The 19661-nt window shown below is 44.5% G+C and overlaps 2 protein-coding genes across 5 annotated transcripts in view; one reads left to right on the top strand and one right to left on the bottom strand.

The window, feature by feature from the left end:
• PLG (plasminogen) overlaps nucleotides 1-9652 on the top strand; it is a 44373-nt gene extending 34721 nt beyond the window's left edge. For 2 of the 4 annotated variants that reach the window (XM_030852846.2, XM_030852844.2), the window contains exons 14-19: nucleotides 392-512; nucleotides 2575-2643; nucleotides 3135-3275; nucleotides 5150-5256; nucleotides 8694-8839; nucleotides 9491-9652. In XM_030852846.2, coding sequence (XP_030708706.1) covers nucleotides 392-512; nucleotides 2575-2643; nucleotides 3135-3275; nucleotides 5150-5256; nucleotides 8694-8839; nucleotides 9491-9652 — 746 coding nt within the window. Of the gene's footprint in view, nucleotides 1-391; nucleotides 513-2562; nucleotides 2644-3134; nucleotides 3276-5149; nucleotides 5257-8693; nucleotides 8840-9490 lie in introns of all 4 variants that reach the window. The other 2 variants (XM_030852842.2, XM_030852845.2) reach the window with 1 other exon arrangement.
• Nucleotides 9653-10504: 852 nt separating this feature from the next.
• The window catches only part of SLC22A3 (solute carrier family 22 member 3), an 88826-nt gene continuing 79669 nt past the window's right edge, over nucleotides 10505-19661 (bottom strand). Inside the window, exons 9-11 of the mRNA XM_030853002.3 lie at nucleotides 19417-19529; nucleotides 16075-16174; nucleotides 10505-12080 (exon numbers count right to left, since the gene is read on the bottom strand). Of these exons, the coding sequence (XP_030708862.1) occupies nucleotides 12020-12080; nucleotides 16075-16174; nucleotides 19417-19529 (274 nt within the window). The 3' untranslated portion in view covers nucleotides 10505-12019. The remainder of the gene's footprint in view (nucleotides 12081-16074; nucleotides 16175-19416; nucleotides 19530-19661) is intronic.

Raw genomic sequence — 19661 nt, 5'->3', positions numbered from 1 at the left:
AAACTTTACATGGTTCAGATGATGATGGTGACGATGGTTCACTCTCTAGATATTCACATCAAGTCAGAATAACAATTTGTGTCAGTCAAGCTCCTCTCCAAAAAGCTCTCATTCTAATGCCTAACTCTTCCAAATTTATTTAATCACTTCCTTAAGAAAGCAGTAAAAAAAAAAAAAAGTACTTGTATTTTCTTGAAAGGAGAAGGAAATGCTGTTGTCCCCTACCACTCTTGAAACTTAGAAAAAATATTCCAAAAGTTGTTTATGATTTTACTATTTAGTTTGGGCTTTGGGATGTCAAAAATTCAGTGCTTCAGCCATGAGCCATGAATTTATCATGAGTTGCTCTCTCACGTCTTCAAATGCAAATTTTTCCCACTTTGTGCCACAGCTTCCTCTTCATTTGATTGTGGAAAGCCCCAGATAGAGCCGAAGAAGTGTCCCGGAAGGGTTGTAGGTGGGTGCGTGTCCACCCCACACTCCTGGCCCTGGCAAGTCAGCCTTCGAAAAAGGTAACACCATTTCCAAAAACAGTGTATTCCATCCTCCTGTGTACTCCTTGCAAAACCTTTCTACATTCACACTAAATCCACATACCCTCAGTATCAGTACCTGCCTCTAAGTTCTGCAAAGGGGTAAGGAAAACTATAAAAAATATTTTCTATGTTTTTTAGTTGAGGTATAGATGCTGTACAATATGTTACAGTTGTACAATATAGTGATTCACCATTTTTAAAGGTTATACTCCATTTATAGTTATTATAAAATATTGGTTATATTCCCCGTGTAGTATGATATATTCTTGTAGCTTATTTTATACCTAACAGTTTGAACCTCTCACTCCCCCTCCCTATATAGCCCCTCCTCCCTTCCCTCTCCCCACTGGTAACCACTAGTTTGTTCTCTATATCTGTGAGTCTGCTTCTTTTTTTGTTATATTCTTTTCTATGTTCTTCAGTTTGAAAACAGTCAGAATTAGAACTTTTTTTTTTTTTTGATCTGGGCAGCTATCATCAAAATTGATAAATGTAGCAATTTACACTAAGTTCCAATATTGCTGAAAAAGTATGGAAGATGCCTTGAGGGTTTAGATAGATACCCACTGTTACTTTGTCAAATGAAGAGAAAGGGATATTTTTAGAAATGGGACACCTGGAGGGGGAGGGTAAAGATTAAATTATCTATAATATATCACAGATACAGTCTCTCTTTTTTTTTCTTTCTTTCTTTCCTTCCTTCCACAGTTTTGTGAACTACTGAATTTAATCAAAGGGTGCTCACCTATTTGCAAAACGCACCTTGTTCAGTGAAGGGTAGCTCAGGATCGCCGTAATTTAAGAGTGATCAGTCCCCATCCTACATGACCCAGAAGGTTCAGGTTATCTTTCAGTGGTGCTCGCCTTTAATAAGCCCATTTGGTCTCATTCGAAGCACACACGGGAAACAGGCTGATCTGCTTTTGATGTTGCACCAGAGCGCATGTGCCCAATCGCTGTGCTCAGTGGTCTTCCTTCCTTCCGCTTGTGAGATGCTATCGATGAATGAAAACAGTCTATTTCATTCCCTGGTTGAGTTGGCTTTTCTTTTATTTGTCTTATCATTTAGTAACTGCTTGAGATACAGAGCCTTCACCTTTCACGTATCTCATATTCCCTCTTTCCCAAGATGTGCTGTGGTCTATTTCCAGATTGATAATCGCCTTGCTGGTCATTCACTTACTATTTGTGTCCCTTTCATTATGATGGGCTTTGGAGCGGCTCACACAAATTTTATGAGCAACCCCGTGCCTAAGCAGTCCTATAAAGTAAATGATTTAGGGGACGTTCCCCCCAGAGTGAACTTTCTCAGGTAAGATTAGCAGATGCCCGTGAATCACGGCTACTCAGGATCCCATTTAGTTCCCTGAAGAATGACTCATCGGGTCTTGCATAGATCTTGTCAAAAAGAAGGGACAGGGCTTCCCTGGTGGCGCAGTGGTTGAGAGTCTGCCTGCCAACGCAGGGGACAAGGGTTCGAGCCCTGTTCTGGGAGGATCCCGCATGCCGTGGAGCAACTAGGTCCGTGAGCCACAATTAATGAGCCTGTGCATCTGGAGCCTGTGCTCCGCGGCGGGAGAGGCCACGATAGTGAGAGGCCCGCGCAGCGTGATGAGGAGTGGCCCCCACTTGCCGCAACTAGAGAAAGCCCTTGCACAGAAACGAAGACCCAACACAGACATAAATAAATAAATAAATAAATAAATAAATAAATAAATAAAAGAAGGGACAGGGAGCTGGAGTCCAGGGTCAAAGGGTCAAAGCCATGGGCGTGGACCCCCTGTTGGAGTCGCGTGGCTTTGCTGGGCCTCGCCTGCGCGCCAGCCACCTTCCAGAGTGGTGTAGTGACCTCCTGAGAACCCACCACAGGAGCACAGCTCAAAGCTCCCACCATCCCGATGACGGGCTGGTCACCTTGTCCTTTGGGAACGTCAGCGATATCACAACAGAGTGAGCACCACTTCCGGGCTTTCTGAGGAATAAATCATCAGGTTTGAACTAAAATCCTGGCACGTTTTCCTTCTAGATTTCCTTCTAGAAGCCACTTCTGTGGAGGCACTTTAATATCCCCAGAGTGGGTGTTGACTGCTGCCCACTGCCTGGACAGGTATGTTTAGGGGACCCCTGACACAAAGACTCACTCGTCTTAAAGACTTCCGCCTCCCCCTCTCTCCTTTCCTTCACCTTTTCTCCTCCCCTCTCCCCTTCCCTGTCCCCTCCCCTTCCTTCCCTCCTTCCTTTCATGGCAGTGACACTGGGGACCAGGGAGTGGATGAGAAGGGCCTGAGGCAGAATTGCCAGGGCCATTGGACGAGAGAGGAGGAGGTGTTTCTAGAGAGAAACGAAGCAGACAGACCCCTATCTGCCCTGCGCCAACTTCAGTGTTGGTGTCATTCTTCCTCTGTGGTCAGGCCGAAAGCAGCCCCGAGAACATTCCTTAACAGCCAGGTTCAGGTAAACCGTGAACTTGTTTCTTGCCACTCGGAGGTCTCTGATGGTAGGTAGCCCAGTGGGGAGAAGACGCAGTGCTGTGGCTCAGAAGGGCACCCGATGAAGGGCTGGCCCAGATTTTGTTCCTAACGTTGCTGTCTTCTCTAGCTACTCAGCGCCGGCATCATACAAGGTCATCCTGGGCGCACACCAAGAGACCGCCGTTGAAGACAGTGTCCAGGAAATACAAGTGGCCAAGCTGTTCCCGGAGCCCACTCGGGCCGACATGGCCTTGCTCAAGCTGAGCAGGTACTGGCTCACCCGTGACTCTCACCCTGTGAGCAGTGAGAACATCTGCTCATCGCTGGGTTTATGAGCCGTAACAGAGTTGTGTGTGGGCAGCCCCGTCTAGGACCCCAAAGGCACGGGGCTTTGGGACAGGCATTGACCTTCAAGTGAGAAAACCTGGGCTCAGCCCCGCCTGCCTCTTACTAGCCGTGGTCATGACAAAGGCACCAGGACACAGTTTCCTCTTGCGGAAAAAGAGCGAGTTGAAACATGAGGTACAGGTTACCCCTCAAACTCTCTCACTTAATGTTCCCCAGTCAGCTAATATACATTCATAATCAGAGAATTATTCAATTATTCCAGGCTGACACTTTCTTTTCAGTATAATAATATATTTGGGGAAATCCCATGGGATTATGTATATTTCGATGCACTTCATAAAAGGCGATGTAAACACACACTCACACTCACAATTCACAAGTGCAGATTCTCCTTCTTCCTATCTCTGATTTATGTTTCCTGTTGAAATGGGGTTTTATTAAGTCTGACAAAATGATAAATTTGTTAGCGTCATTTAAAGTGAGCAGGATTTGGAAACAGGTCACAAGGGAGGCAGCTAAATAAACAGACTGCTATTTTGAGAAGAGGCACATTTGGGACAGCCAGCAAGGCACGCAGAGCCCATCGGCCATGCATGATGGGCTCCAGATGACAGCGGGACGACGGTGACGGTGACGAGGATGTGGCCAGCCCAGGGGTCAAGAGTCTGAGTGGGGCTCGCTGGGTCTGGACAGAAAACACTTCACAAGTTTTCTGGGTCAGTAAACTGAGTGACTCCCTGGGGTATTTGGACGCTCTGGAAAGGAAAGAAAGGACCTTCTTCGCTTAGCCTAAAAAAGGAGCTGATTCGCTTTTCTCCATGGTCCCCTGGGGCCATCAGGAACACTCTGATCCTTGAGCAAGTCATTTAGTGAACGTGGGTTCTGGATGTGTTCTCCGATAGACTGATACGCTTGGGCTTTTTCGGGTACCCACCCCCAGGCCCCCCAAACCCCAAGAGTCTCAGGCATTGGCGTTCCGCGAGGGGAACCTATACTGTGATGACTGTGGCCCCCGCTCCACGTGAGACGCCCATCTGTTCTGGTAGCTCTTACAGCGTGTGTCTGCTTCAAAGTTGAAGGCCATGATGGTTCTTAATCAGAATCAGGCATTTCTCATCTTCAGTGGGTTTTCCTCCTGAACTTACTAAAATAGAATCAAGTCTAAAAATCAAAGTTCTAATATTTGATTCTCTGGAACTCTAACGTGAAAGTTTTTGGAAAACAACACTACTTTGCTTATGCAAGGTACTTACTTCTAATCCTCTTTGACTTGGTATCTTGCATTATATTGGATTCTTCCAGCCATGGTGTTGTAACATTCATGGGTGAGGAAACTGAGGACCCCGAAGATAGAGCAGCTTCTGCTCCTAGTGGCACAAGGCCCTTGCTATTATTAAAGCCCTGTGATTGTATTTCAGCCGAACGGTCCACCTGCTGACTGAAGCCCTCTTAACTTCATCTAGAAGTGTGCACCTGGTATAAAATTCCCATAGTGCGAGAATAGACCTTAAAAGTCATTGTCATCTCTGTTCCCACCTCTAGTTTCTTGTCCACAACTGGTGCCTTTAAAACAAAATGTTCTATTTTTTTTTTTTTTGACTCATAAGATACTACAGGCAAATGTGGGGATGAAAAGTTGTTTTCTACATTGCGCTGTGTCAGTGAAGCAAGGAAGAAATACCAGCTCAGAGCGTTCTGGGGCTCTGGGGCAGGTGGGGTCTTGTGACCAACAGATGAATGGCAGAAGTCTCCCAGCAGGGCAGTCAAATGTAACTTTTGATGTTTTCCTTTCAGCCCTGCCATCATCACCGAAAAGGTAATCCCAGCTTGTCTGCCATCCCCGAATTATGTGGTCGCGGACCGGACAGTATGTTACATCACTGGCTGGGGAGAAACCCAAGGTAAGATAAATTCTGTGACTCACATGATGAACTTGTTCTGACCTGCAACCTACATTGGAAAATGAGCATGTGTACCAATTTCTATCAGTGAGTGAGGTCCACTCCCTTCCTGACTTTGTCTGGACATCTGCCTCCGTCTCTATAATCAGTCATCAAGGGACATGGATGAGGGGAAGGGTAGTGTTTCCTTGAGACTCTGACCCCAAAAATCCAAGGTTAATATTGTGTCCCCAGGTAAGTAGGGTTTTGACACAAGCTACAAATTAAGGGTGTTAGATTGTCGTTCATGTGAATTAAGCGCACAGAGTTCCCAAACATGGTGCAAATCAACAACAAAAATTATAGTTAAACTAGTCTCCCCAAATACCCACTTGCCTGGCTCTGTGTGGAGACGTTGTTGGGGGTAGGGCAGACTGACAGCAGGGAAAAGAAAGAAAGGTCCCAATTCTAGGATGGTATTTGGTATTGGTTGACGGGGTGAGGATGAGAGAGGAAACGTTTCTGCAGGATCCTGGCTCAGCAGCCGGTACTATATTTTGGGAATCCCGTCTTCTCTTTGCAGTATGCCCTGCATTATATTATAATAAAAATTATTATTATACTCTTCAGACTCGGGCCTAGGAACATTATAAGAATGTCCTAGATCTCTGCCTCACTTTCTCAGAAGCATTGGTCGGAGCACCAGAGTGGGAGTCTGGAAAGTAGTTCTGGTTCTGCCACCAGCTGGGCGAACGGGACAAGTCACCTTACCTCTTTGTACCATTTGGCATCTAAGCCCTCATCCATAAAATCCGTGTTTTCAAATTACGTTCTACATGTTAGCCTTGGTTTCCTCATCTGTGCCACCCTATGAGGTCACTGTGAGGATTGAGATAGTGCATAGGGAGAGCTCAGTGCTTTGGAGATGGTATTTCAGCAGCTCCTGTGCCTATTAAACGACCACCACTGCCATCACCACCATCATCACCACCACCATCACCATGGACACCGTCATCACCACCACCGTCCTCACCATCACCCTCACCATCTCAGGATCATCATCATCACCATCGCCGTCATGGTCGGCCCTCAACCCTCCCCGTCATCACCACTGTCACTGTCGTCAATAAGTACCACATAACCTGTGTGTAGCTGAGCCCTGATGGAACCCAGGCCTGCCAGACCCCCGCAAGCCCATTCACTGTTTCTTCTGTCTCACCCAGCACCCACACTTTTCTAACTATCACCCTGCACTGGGTTCCCCTGTCTCTCCAGGCCTCGTCTGAATGTCTAACTGGAGAAAATGATTCTCAATGTATTCATTGGATCAGGAGTCACAAAACATGAGTCAGGTCTGTTTACCGATTTTCTATGTGTCAGTAATGACATCAGATCAATCAGCCTCTCCGTGTGAGGTCAGAATTCTCCCCTTTAGTCTCCAGACTTGCCCTGACTTCCGTATTCCAAAGCAAGGTAAGGGTTGATGTCGAGGGGGTCATTCATGTCAGCCCCTCATCAGCAATCGCTGGGTATTTTCGGGGACCTGCTTCGACGTCCCCACCACCCCATCAGGTCCCTAGGTCACCCTCAGCCTCAGGCCCTCAGAAACGCCATCTCTCCTGTGGCCACACGATGGCAGCACCTCTGCACAGACCACGAAGGCGTCTGGTCAACTAGCAGTGGATTTGTCCCTAGCCTCGGGATGCCTGTCTTGCTCAGAAAGCAGATGTAAGAGCAGGACACTCAGTTAAATTAATTTTCAGCAAAAATTTTTGAGAAGGCCGCACCCTCTGCATATCCACCCAATTCAGAAAATGCATCCGCTACCCAATGCTTCTGTGGTCAGGACTTTCGTCCTCAGTGGCTCTGCCTGCCCAGGGCTGGGACTCGCCTCTTCTTTCCAGATGGTGGTTCTCTTAGGTGCTCCCGTCAACTCCAGCGTAAGTTTTCTGAACTCAAGACAATTTTCCGATTTCATTAAAAGTCTTTGGAGAAGAAGCAGTACCTTATTTCTTGGCTGTTTCACGCTGGCAACGCAAAGATTTTGCAAAACTCATGAAAGCTGGGCTTGCAAAATTGGAAAACTGGATTATTTGTGAAAATGCTGAGACGTACCTGGGTGTGTCCATCTGGAAAACATCATCACTTCTTGTGATTGTGCACGGGTTCTATTTCCATTTGCCAAAGTAAGAAAAAGCAGTTTTTCTCACGAAGAAAGAAGTACAGTGAGGAAAACAAGCACATCAAAGAATCTTTACTGGCCCTAATCGGAAAAGAAATGTAAATTAGGAAATAAATTAAGACAATGTCCACCCATCACATTAGCAAGCATTTGAAAATTATTAGACCCCACACGCTCAGAAGGTTGTTGTGCGCTGCTTTTTTTCTAGTGACAGTTTACACTGTCACACCTGTTTAGAAAATATTTGGCAAAGATATTGGGAACCATAAATATGTCTATATAATCCCTCAGAATTTAGACTTAAGAAAATACTAAGGAATATGAATAACCTGTAGGAACAAAGAAGTGACACGTTGAGAGCAGCTGTTGTAGCCAATGAACGTGGTGGTGAAGAGTTTGGGCCATGATGTTGCAGACCCAAGTTCAAATCCCAGCTCCACCGTACTTGCTGGGTGATCCTGGGCAAACTACACACCCTTCCTAAGCCTCAGTTTCCTTAACTGTACAATAGGAACGACAAAAGTGCCTCGGTGATCGGACTGTTTTAAGGATTAAGTGAGCTACACCACATAATGAGCTTGTGCCTGAAAAAGTTAATTGTCAGTAAATGACAGTTGTTCTTTTTTTTAAATATTGTGGTAAAATATACGTAACGTAAAATTTACTTTTTGAACTATTTTGAAGAGTACAAGTCTGTGGCATTTAGCACCTGCACAACGTTGTGCAACCGTCCCCACTGTTTACAGAACACTTGCCTCACCCCAAAAGGAAATCCCGAACCCATTCATCAGTCACTCCCAACTAAAATATGAATTATACAGATTGTAGGTTTATGAAAGTCTTTATAACTTTGTGTGGGAAAAATGTGCACTATGATATAAGTAGTAAAAGAAGCGTATAAAAATCCTAGAAGGGAATATATGAAAATAGCAGCACTACTATTTCTCAATCTCCCTTTATACATTAAAAGTAAATTTCTTTATAGTTTAAAAAAAAAAGAAACCAAAACATAACAACACAAACCAACCTCAAAATCCCATAAAGAAGCCCAGGTTAATTAAGTCTAGGTCTTGGGAACATGAAATCTTATATAATGTTTATACTTTCAAGGGTCAAAAAGAAAAAAGAAAGAGTTCTAGTACCGGGAACTGACTTCTTGTTTTATCCAACCTCACGATGAACATGAGATCTATCATTGCTGCTCTGTTGTTCTGGAAGCTTCCTTGCGGACACGTTTTCGATCCAGTCACCACGCGTTTCATCTTTTTAAACACAGGCACTTACGGCGCTGGCTTGCTCAAGGAAGCCCGGCTGCCTGTGATTGAGAACAAGGTGTGCAATCGCTATGAGTATCTGAATGGGAGAGTCAAACCCACCGAGCTGTGCGCGGGGCATCTGACTGGAGGTGCTGACAGCTGCCAGGTAACAAAAGACTAAAGACATCAAAGTTCATCTTGTGTTGGCCTGTTTTGGCCCCTTAGACATTTCAGCCCCAAAGCAGCAAATTCGAGAAGGATTTGTCAGTCGAAGGCCACAGTCTAAATGTTGCCCAGAAACCTTTTAAGTGTGTCTCTGAAGGCTGATTCAGGTCATCTAGGGTGATTTCTTCGGCCTTGAGTTCCACACTGGTTGTAAGGGAATAGTTAGGCACCATCACGGCAACAGCCCCTACGCCTCTGGGAGGGGGATCTTGGGTGGGACTCGGGACGTGGCCTTTCTAGTAGGAAAGGGAGGTTGGTATAAGACAAAGACCCTCCCACACCTCCTTTAAGATTGTTCCTGGGGTTACCCTCCCTAAGAGAAACCCCAAGGCTTGAAGGGATGAATACAGTCTTCACAAGGGATTTCTTTTCCCCCCGGGAAACACTAAATGATACGGTTTCGTTAAACGTACATTGCCTAGTACTGAAGCGCAGCAGATGTTCCAATAATAGGTTACTAAGTTCCTTTCTGGTTGGAAAGGGATGTTCAAATACTGGGAACAACTTACATTTGGGTAACAGAAGGATGACATCCCATACTAAAAGGATGGAAGCTTAATCCTCTCATGGTTTTTTCCCTTCCTCTGTGTAGGGTGACAGTGGAGGGCCTCTGGTTTGCTTTGAGAAGGACAAATACATTTTACAAGGAGTCACTTCGTGGGGTCTTGGCTGTGCACGCCCCAATAAGCCTGGTGTGTATGTTCGTGTTTCAAAGTTTGTCACTTGGATTGAAGAAACAATGAGAAAGAATTAATTAGATGGGAGGCAGAGTGAAGCATCAGCAGATCTGAAGCTGGAACCTGGGTAGGGAATTCAGCGTCCTCAAAACTAATTGACGGTAATCAAACTAAGTTTGACACTGTACTTAGCTGCCAGCTACTGCCAACCGCAACATTTGTTTGTATTGCTGTGGATAACTTGTTCCTGTCCATGGACTGCTGGATTCTGTAATAATGAGGCAATACAGCTATGACATTTGTTGAAAATAAACTCTGTACTTCCTTTGACTTAATTTTTTGATTTTCACTGTTTTCATGCTCTTCGTTCATCCTACCAATTGTAAATGGTGTAACTCTTACAGACCTGAGTGATTTCGTTCCCTCTCATAAGGAAGAGAGGAACGAGAAGCCTGTAAGATGAATAGAGAAGCCCTAGTAAGTCACCTATATAGTTACCTTGTCACACATCTTTAACGTCTTTATTTTTGGCACTGGGATGAATGTTTTCAAAGCTGCAGCATATATGGGGAATCATGAGCGCAAATTCTGTTCTTGGGAATGAAATCTGTTACTGACAACTTGACTCTAGCCCAGCACAGGAGACCCTGGGCAGACAGCTGTATTCTGAGAAGTAAACCGGGCAACGGAAGTGTCGTAACACAAGACCAGCTAAGAGTCTGAATGGTATTCTGGGTCACATATGAGTCTAGGAATGGTGCCAAGAGCCTGGAAAGGAGCAACGAACATATACTGAAGGTGGACTATTTAATTTCCATCAGTAATTGGCTGCCTGGATATGTAGTATACTTTGTCACATGGGAAGAGTGTTTTACAGTGACTCACGTTCAGAAAGAAGAGAAAGGATGCCAATTGATTTTTCTTGACAATTTACATTTTTTTTATTGTTATCAGAACCCAAATGTCAACTCAAAATACAATTCCAAGGTGATAGTATCAAGAAGCAACAGTCATCTCACAGCAAAGAGAAAAATGCAAAAGAAACAAAAATGCAAGGGTGTATGAATAAAGGGTAAGTGCAGCATTACACCCTCAAAGAACTGTGTTTATTTCATTGAAAAATAAAGTATTCATATTCAATTCTGATGTGCTTTAAGGATTAAAAACTTATTTTACAATTAGCACGTACACCGTACATATCGTCACACGTTCACATAGAAACTTTCTTCCTCACTGGCAAGGTTTCCCTTTGGCTCCCATTTTACCTGTCCACCCAAAATAATTCATTAAACAATTCTGCATAAGATACATACTGAACCTGAAAATATAACAAATGTGACATAGAAAGCAGGACATCATAAAGACAGCACATTTGCATTTTAACTCCACATTTCAAAAAGTCTCAGTAACAAAAAAGAAAGATCCAATCCCTTATTAGTACCTGTAAAGTCATGTACAACATAAACTTCTGCTCATTCTTTTAAGCATGGATATAACTGACCTTTCTTTCAAACTAAAATGTAAGCTTCTTCCCAAGACAAGGCAAAAGTGTCAAGATTGAATGAGATTTGTCCATAGTTTTCACTCTTGACCACGGGCATCATCATAGAGCTGAACTCACACATATAAGATAAATATCCCTGTATGATTCAAATCTGAAGACCCATGAAGTCATGGTCCATGGGTTTCACCAGTAAAACACCGAATATGTGGCTCTAGGTGTCCACTAAAGGAGGACCGCAGTTACCCTGAATCATCTCAGGACCAATCTGATTTTACAAATAATAGAGCCAAATCCTTGAATTGTCCAGCAGATTTGTTCTTATTTCTGGAACAAGGCCTAAAAGTGCCTGCAACCCTAGATGCTCCAGGAGCTTAAGGGGCTTAAGGTGAGAAGAGAAAGCAAAGGCTCAGAGCCAGGTGGCCCGAGGTCCTTAGATTCAGTCTCCGCATTAACAAGATTCCCACATCTTCATCTTCCCTGGAATCATCAGAACCCTCAGTTCAGAGCCTCCATGTCTTGATCAGATCTGATGAGCCCATTTCTGTACACTTGCCCCAGATCCTTGGTTTGCACATCTTGCATTCCTGATGGAACCGTCATTGAGAACTGGGTGGGGCTTCTCTTGTCTCTCTGTAACCCAGTGGGTCAGAGACACTGCCCCAGCGTGAGAAAAAACCTCAGGAGGAGCTGTGCACACAACGGGCTCTTGGCTAAACCGGTCACATATTACATGTTCCCAGAAACTTTGACAGCACGATGAGTCTCGATTCATCCGACATTGTATAAAAATACTCTGGATAGTCTGAATGTCTATGTAAAGTATTAAAAACACTTGGAGCTGCACGGCTGAAGTGGACACACACACATCTCTGCAAGGCACGTCGGTTCCTTGGGGGGGACCAGCCTGAATAGCTCTTTCCTTGCATCTCTGGCAGGGGGCTCAAAGGTGAGAGCTCAAAACTTGAGTTTTCTTTTTTCTGCCACATTTATAGGAATGTGGACTAACAAAACAAAGGAGAAAAGAGAAAGTCCTTATAAAAGATTACACAACTAGTGAGAAGGAAGTCTTTTTGTTATTACTCAATTTCATAGTTGGTTTTGATCGAATACACTCATGCGTAACTGCTCATAAAAACCCAACTCAAAGGGAACAAAATTAACTGTCTCCAAGTCATTTTTGGCCTGCCCTCAATCCCTAGGCAGGGGTTAATTAGCATTATAGCACATATAAATTCTTTATGAAGTTCTACTCTGTAACAGATGGTTTGGAAATGAGCTGCTGATGTGAACAAAAGAAAGCAGAAATGAGAAAATGACTAAGTGCTGTTGTAGAAGGGAAAATGCTAACAGGTTTCCGTAACTTGGGGCTAAGTAGTTTTTGTTCCTGAGTAAGTGATTATAGAATGCAATCAATGTGCTTAACTTGTAAAACCACAGATCAGACTTTTATTAGACGTTTTTTCAAGGGTAGGGACCAGGCATAATTAATTAATTTACCCAATTTTTTAATTATGAAAATTTACAAACAGAAAAAAATTCATGTAAGTTGAATTTTTGTTGGTCGAATTCTTCCTGTGTATGTACTGCTTGTATATTAATTTTCCCTGCACACCATTGAGATGGCCTTCTCACCTCCAAAACTCCATCTCTTCCAATTGTTTAATTCTATTTTTAATATGATTGAATTGGCAAAAGAGTCTTGATCTCAAATCACTCCCTCTTCCTCCACTTTTTCCTGATGAGTTTGAAAATCTGACTTCTGACTGGTTTGGGGATCAAGAATGAGTCTATCACGCTCACTATAAATGAGCAGCAGCAAATGGAGTCGAGTCAAAAAGAAGAATGCAGTGCCTGTCGCTGGAGGGTTGGCACAGAGGGCATTCACAAGAGAGGGCAGCAGATGTGCAGGAAAAGAACTCTGCACCACTGAGTTAGACGTCTTAAAACTCCAATGACACATTCCCAGGCTTGTGCCACCAACAGTCAGCACTGAACTTCTTACTTTTGACCCTATAATCCCGGCCGGGATGCTCTCCTGCGTACTCCAGCCCTGAACAGATCCTGCAGGGCACATCAGCCCATGAGAAGTTGCCCTTAAAGTTTGGATATCTTATTTGAAGATAATCCTATTTCCTTTCTCACCATTTCCCCTGCTTTATCTAACCTTAAATAGTCTTCTTTCCTTTGGTCTGTTAGCATGACTGCAATTGGAGTGACAGGGTTGGACACCGCCCACCCTGATCTGGCCCCCATACGCTCATACAAACCAAATAATTGTCTGTGATGACACAGCTAGCAGCATGTTTATCCTTTCTGGATGATGCAGGTCTTTCCATGATGTAACACTCAAGAGGACAGTTTTGATACCTTTTATAAATTTCTTTTTTTAAAAAATATTTATTTATTTATTTATGGCTGCGTTGGGTCTTAGTTGCAGCACTCGGGATCTTTCATTGTGGCACGCGGGCTTCTCTCTAGTTGTGGCATGGGGGCTCAGTAGTTATGGCGTGTGGGCTTAGTTTCCTCGCGGCACGTGAGATCTTAGTTCCCCAACCAGGGATCGAGCACGAGTCCCCTGCATTGGAAGGCAGATTCATAACTACTGGACCACCCACCAGGGAAGTCCCCCCTTTTATAAATTTCTTAACTTAATTTTGGTTTATAAAATGGCAATGTCTTAAAGAGAATCTCCCACCACACCTCAGACTTCACGTAGCATTGTTTTACGCTAAAACATAGGTAGAGCTTTGGTTGAGGAATAAGCCATTACCTATCAGTTTACTTACAAACAAGCACAGAATCTGATTGGGTTACTTCATGGGACGAATGTCCACCTGTGCTCTGATTGGCCAGTCCTGTTAGAAGTCAGCTGGTGGTTTGGTTTTGAGTACACTGATAAGCCTTTCTTAGGAAAGTTCTGAGATGATTCGTCAATCTTATTTTTCAAAATAGCATCAAGAAATAGGACTATGAAATCACTGTATAGGTTTTAAAGGTCTGGTTGAAATACTTCTGAGCGATGGTTGCCTACCTCTGGGGAGGGGGATGGGACCTCATTAAAAGAGGATATGAAGAGAGAAATTTCCAATACTACCAGGGGATTCTTGCTATTAAAATACTCATAATCAAGTAGGATACAGCATAAGATAATAAAACTACCCAAAACAACAGTCACACCTGTACACTGGACAATATCAATCCCAGTACTAGCATGTAGAAGTTGTGAAGTCTCTCTGAGCATAGATTTCCTAGTATACAAAAAAGTAACGATAAGAACTTGTATTGCACACAATCACTTTGAGTATTAAAGGAAATGGCATATATGAAACCATTGACCACGTATATAAGGACCTAAAAAATGTCGGTTTCTATTCTCTTCCCAGTCTGTCAAGTGAAGAATAAAACTGCCATGAGGTTACTAACATTTCAGTCTTGTCATAAATACTTTTGATACACTTTTTAAAAATTTAGAGATCCATACTCTTAATTTCTAGGTCACTGTTTAGAAGAAGATGGATTTTTATTTTTAAAATTAGCTGTTAGGAGCTTCTCTGGTGGTGCAGTGGTTAAGAATTCGCCTGCCAATGCAGGGGACACAGGTTCGATCCCTGGTCCAGGAACTAAGATCCCACATGCCGTGGAGCAACTAAACCTGTGCACCACAACTACCGAGCCTGCGCTCTAGAGCCCGCGAGCCACAACTACTGAGCCTGCGTGCCCACAGCCTGTGCTCCGCAAAAAGAGAAGCCACCACAATGAGAACCCCGCGCACCACAACGAAGAGCAGCCCCGCTCACTACAACTAGAGAAAGCCCGTGCCCAGCAATGAAGACCCAATGCAACCAAAAATAAATTTAAAATAAATAAATAAAATTAGCTGTTAAATTATTTCTTTTTAATTCACAAATGAGGACTTCCCTGGCAGTTCAGTGGTTAAGACTCCACACTTCCAATGCAGGGGACACAGGTTCGATCCCTGGTCAGGGAGCTAAGATCCCACATGCCACGCGGTGCAGCCAGAAAATTTTAAAAATTTAAAAAAATAAAATTCACAAATGATACAAGACCATGAGTTGTAATTAAAAAAATAAAAAATCGAACAATTCAGAAGTCTATGGGGTATAAAAGTAATGTCCTCCCTTCCACATCCCCACTTCCCGAACAATTTCTATCCCCAGAGGGTATATTTTATCATTTTAGATCTTTTCCTATGCATTCTCATATTCATATTCTCTCTTCCTATCTTTTTATTATGGAAGATTTCAGAGGAGATTAGAATATGTGTACTGTGGATTTTTCTTGATATAACAAAAACATATTTCATATTCATATGTTGGTTGGATATTAACTTTCCCTGTACACCATTTAGACACCCTTTTCCCAAATTCAGTCTCTTTCTCACTGTCCTTCTCCTATCTTCTTTCTATCTATGTATCACTTATCATTCATCTATCTGTCTATCGATTGAGCTATCATTCTTCTATCATCATCTGACTAGCATTTATTTTCCCATCTAGTTATAGAGAGGGATTACTCTTGGTTTTATTTTTTAATAAATACTATAACACATTGTTCTGTGACTTTTCACTTTGTAATCTGTCTTGAAAATCCTCCATGTCTTTCCATATAGCTATATCTCAATTATTTTATAGATATATTATCATTTTCACCATCGGTTGCCTATCGATGCACATTTAAATTATTTCTACTTTGTCCAATCATCAGTCTCTTTCCTTTAGATTCCTTCTGAGTTTTAACACCTTATTTGGAAATGTTTCCCTCTTCATAACCACATTTAAAAAATAAAACATATTCTTTTACAGATTTGCTTTACATTAACCTTTTAAATCTACTTTGAACTTTTTGCTTAAGATGTAAGATAGGGATTTAATATTATATTTTCCCCCCTGGATGTTCGATTTTCTTAGCACCGTCCTTTCCCAGTGGGTTTGAAATGCTGCTTTTAATTAGGATGTGCTGCATTTTGTACCGTACCTGCCAAGTTTTTCTACATCATCCACTGTTTCTGGCAGGGCAATGCCCTTGGTTTCAGGCAGAAGCATCACAAGAGCACCGCAGACAGATGCCAGGATACCTGTGGAACAGGAGAAAGGCGTTACGGTACCGGGAACGCACAGCGCCCCCTCATGGCCCCCTGCTCAGTCTGGAAGCCGCTGTGCTCGCTACCTGGACTCACCCTGCCCCGCAGCAGCCCTCTGGTCACCCTGCCCAGCGTTCCTCTGTCATGATTTCACAGGTTCTCAGCCTTCCTCAAACTCTAGACAGTTCCATCGCTCCTGTGCTCTTGGCATCCATCCATTCATTCACTCGTTTCACAATTTACTGAGGACCTACCAAGTGCCAAACACTCCGAGAAGCCCTCACCTCCTACTTCACAGGGAACATAGAAGCCACCAGTGAGGAGTCCCTCAGCCTCCTTTCACGGCACCCTGCCCCTCCCCTTCCTGCTTCCATCATGTGACACCCAAGACTTGTGCCCACATCTGCCCGAGAGCATCTCCTGGCGTCTTTGTGGGCTCCGCGCTGTAGTGATTCATCTCCCTCCAGCACCTTTAACCCATCAGTGGTCGCCTTGAAACATATTCAAATCTCTCCTCTTTAAAGAGCCTTCTATCAACCTCACCATCCTCCCTTCTTCCGTTCTTTAGAACCACAGTTCTTGAAACACCATCCTCTCCTATTTTCTACACATCTTCATATCCCAGCGCTGTGCTGGTAAATGTCTAACAGCCAGCTCTCCAGAAAATAGAGTCCTGATGTGCAGCAGCATTTCCCTGTTTCCGTGGTGTAAATACGCCCATCGTGGATGCGAGCGATTCGAACCAGCAGTGTGACGTCGCGAGTGAGGCTCTGGGGAGCTGGGCGGCAGCATCTCCACCATGGACTACGGTGGGCGCACCAGCCTCGGGGACAGATGCAGTAGAACTCAATGAATCAGGAACCGATGAGGTGTGCGTATTTATTACCTCTGTTTTTAATCTATTTTATATATTCCATTTTTAATGATGGATGTGTTTAAACTGGCTCAAAAATTCTTGAAAACTTGACAGTTGACCTTGGCGGACCAGAGTCACCTCCCACCTCCACCTGCCCTAATCCGGCTCTGCTCCCTGTCCCCTCTGGCTTTGCTCCAGCCAGGTCGCCAGTTGCTGCCACCACCAGGTGCAGTGGCCCTGCTTCTCGTCTTTGCTGCCTGGCCTCGTGGCAGCTCTGGCGGCTGGTGACCTCACCTGCTGTCCCCTGGCTTCCCTGCCCCACGCTCCCGGTTTCCCTCCTGCCCCTCTTGCATCCCTTCTCATCCCCTGGCTGGTTCCTCTCCCTCTGCTTATGCTGGATGCTCTGTCGTTCCTCAGGGCTCCGTCCTGGGCCCCCTTCTTTCCTCTCACTCTGTCCTGTTTCCTGTAGACGGGGTTTCGGTCACTCCCATGGTTTCAGTGGTTATCTACATCCAGATGGCTTCCAAACCTTCATCACAGGGCCACACTTTGCTCCCGACTCAGCTCATCAAACCTACTGGCCTCTCACCATTTCAACTTGGATTTCTCAGACGCACCTCATGCTACAAACAGCCCAAACAGTATCCCTCCGCGTCCTCCTGCAGACGGGCACCTCTGACATTCACTAAACTAGGGCTGGCCCCGCCACCTACGGTGCTGCCAGCCCGGAGGCCGGCTGCCAGCTCCCTGGTCCCTCTGGCCCTCGTCCCTTCAATCACCCCCTTTTGCCAATTCAACCTCCAATATGTTTTTGTGGATCCTTCCACTCCTCAACATTCTCAGTGCCATCACCCTAGACCCAGTCCTTAGGAAATCTCTTACCTGATTACACCAACGTTCTTTGAATTATCTCACCAATAGCATTGTCCCCCTCTAACTCACAGGCATACCTGCCATCAGAGTCATGTCTCTAAAATGCAAACCTGACACTGTTAACCCCGGCTTGAAACTCTGCTCTTTGGATAAAGAGCAGACCCTTTGCACGTCAGAGAAGACCCTCCATGGTCCGGCCCAGCTCACCTCCCCAGCTTCATCTCTCTTCAGGCCCCAACTTACACACTGCACTCTGTCCTTTAACTTCCTCTTACTCTAGGCCTTCCCGCTGCCTAGAGCACCAGCCTACACCCCTCACGTGCATAATTCCTATTCAACCTCCACGCGGCCCCCTTGCTCCCTGACTCCACGGGGCTGGTGCTCCCTGTGATGTGCTCTCTTGGCGCCCTTATTTATCACACTCCCCTGTGACTGTTTGGAAAGGTGGCTCCCTCCCCAGCCAGACTCTGCGAAGCAAGGGCCTGCCCTGCGGCACCAGCGCCCAGCTCCGCCAGCCGGGCTCACAGGCAAGCCCCAAACCTCGACGGCCTGGGCTGTCAGGCAGCTCTGTCCTGGTTGCACAGTGGCCTCTCTTTGCTTTTTCATGCTGGCCCAGAATCAATGCTGAGCTTGTTTATCAGATCCCGTGAAAGAGTCTGAAATGATCTTTTATGGAATCACTGGTGTCAGTCGATTAGAAGCCGACTTTATGGTCCCTAGCACAGCTGAAGGACTCCTGCATTCCTCCGGATGTATGCCCTCACGGATGCAATATTTTCATTGGAGCTTAAACTGCAGAGCAATGGGTAAAAAACCTCTACCGGGAGTAAGGAAGTGGAGGTGGAGGAAAGGTAGGTGAGCAAGGGGCAGCCGGCATCCTCTCTTGCTGAGGAGGGTATGAGATCTGGGCAGAAACAGCACTGGAGATGCACTGGACTGAATTACCCTAAGGGCCCCCCCTATGCTATGGTTCTATCCCTTCATGAGTTTCATGAAGACTGAAGGTCGGAAGGAGGGTATGAACTTGAGGGGCATCGAAGAGGTTATGGTACGTGTCTACAAGGGCTTCTGTGTCTCTGATCTTTCGGCATGGCGTGCTTAGCATAAAGCACATGCAGATACAACACTGAGAGGCGCGGAGCACTTAACAATACAATTCGTTTAGGCTTGTTTTTAAACATACAGAAGGTCCTATTATTTGGTCCTATTTGGAAAAGTATCGGTTATGTTCCACAATATTATAAAAAAGTTTCATAATATTTGATTTTAACTCAGAACCTCAACGAAGAAAGCTAAACTGAACACTTTTTTATAGCAACCCTTAATGTAAAGTAAATTTAAATGGTTTAGGGTCCACATTTCATGGTGGCTCCTCAAAACGGAAACAGCTGTTATAAAAAGAACAAATGGTTAAAATTGATATCCAGCCTGATGATCATTTTAGGTTCTATTAACGTGAAAATGTGGATGAGAGCATTTAAGAATAGGATATAAAGGGAGAACTTACCAAAGATGATGAGAGGTAGTTCTAGCCAAACGGCCGCTAAGCGGAAGAGCAGAAACGGGGCTATGATCCCCCCAAAGTCACATAAACCCGAACAGAGTGAAACTCCAAAGTTTCTGCAGAACAAAAAAATTGTTTTAAACAAAAAGTATTTAAATAAGTTCAAGATACGTAACATTTTCTGGTATCTAAGTAACAGAGAAATTGTAACCATATTTCCCACTTCTCTGGCTTTTAACTTTGAAACT

The sequence above is a fragment of the Globicephala melas genome, chromosome 14 (assembly GCF_963455315.2).
Source record: "Globicephala melas chromosome 14, mGloMel1.2, whole genome shotgun sequence".
NCBI classification, from domain to species: Eukaryota; Metazoa; Chordata; class Mammalia; order Artiodactyla; family Delphinidae; genus Globicephala; species Globicephala melas.
Note: the sequence above shows the minus strand (reverse complement) of the source record. Positions and strands in the feature narration are given on the sequence as shown.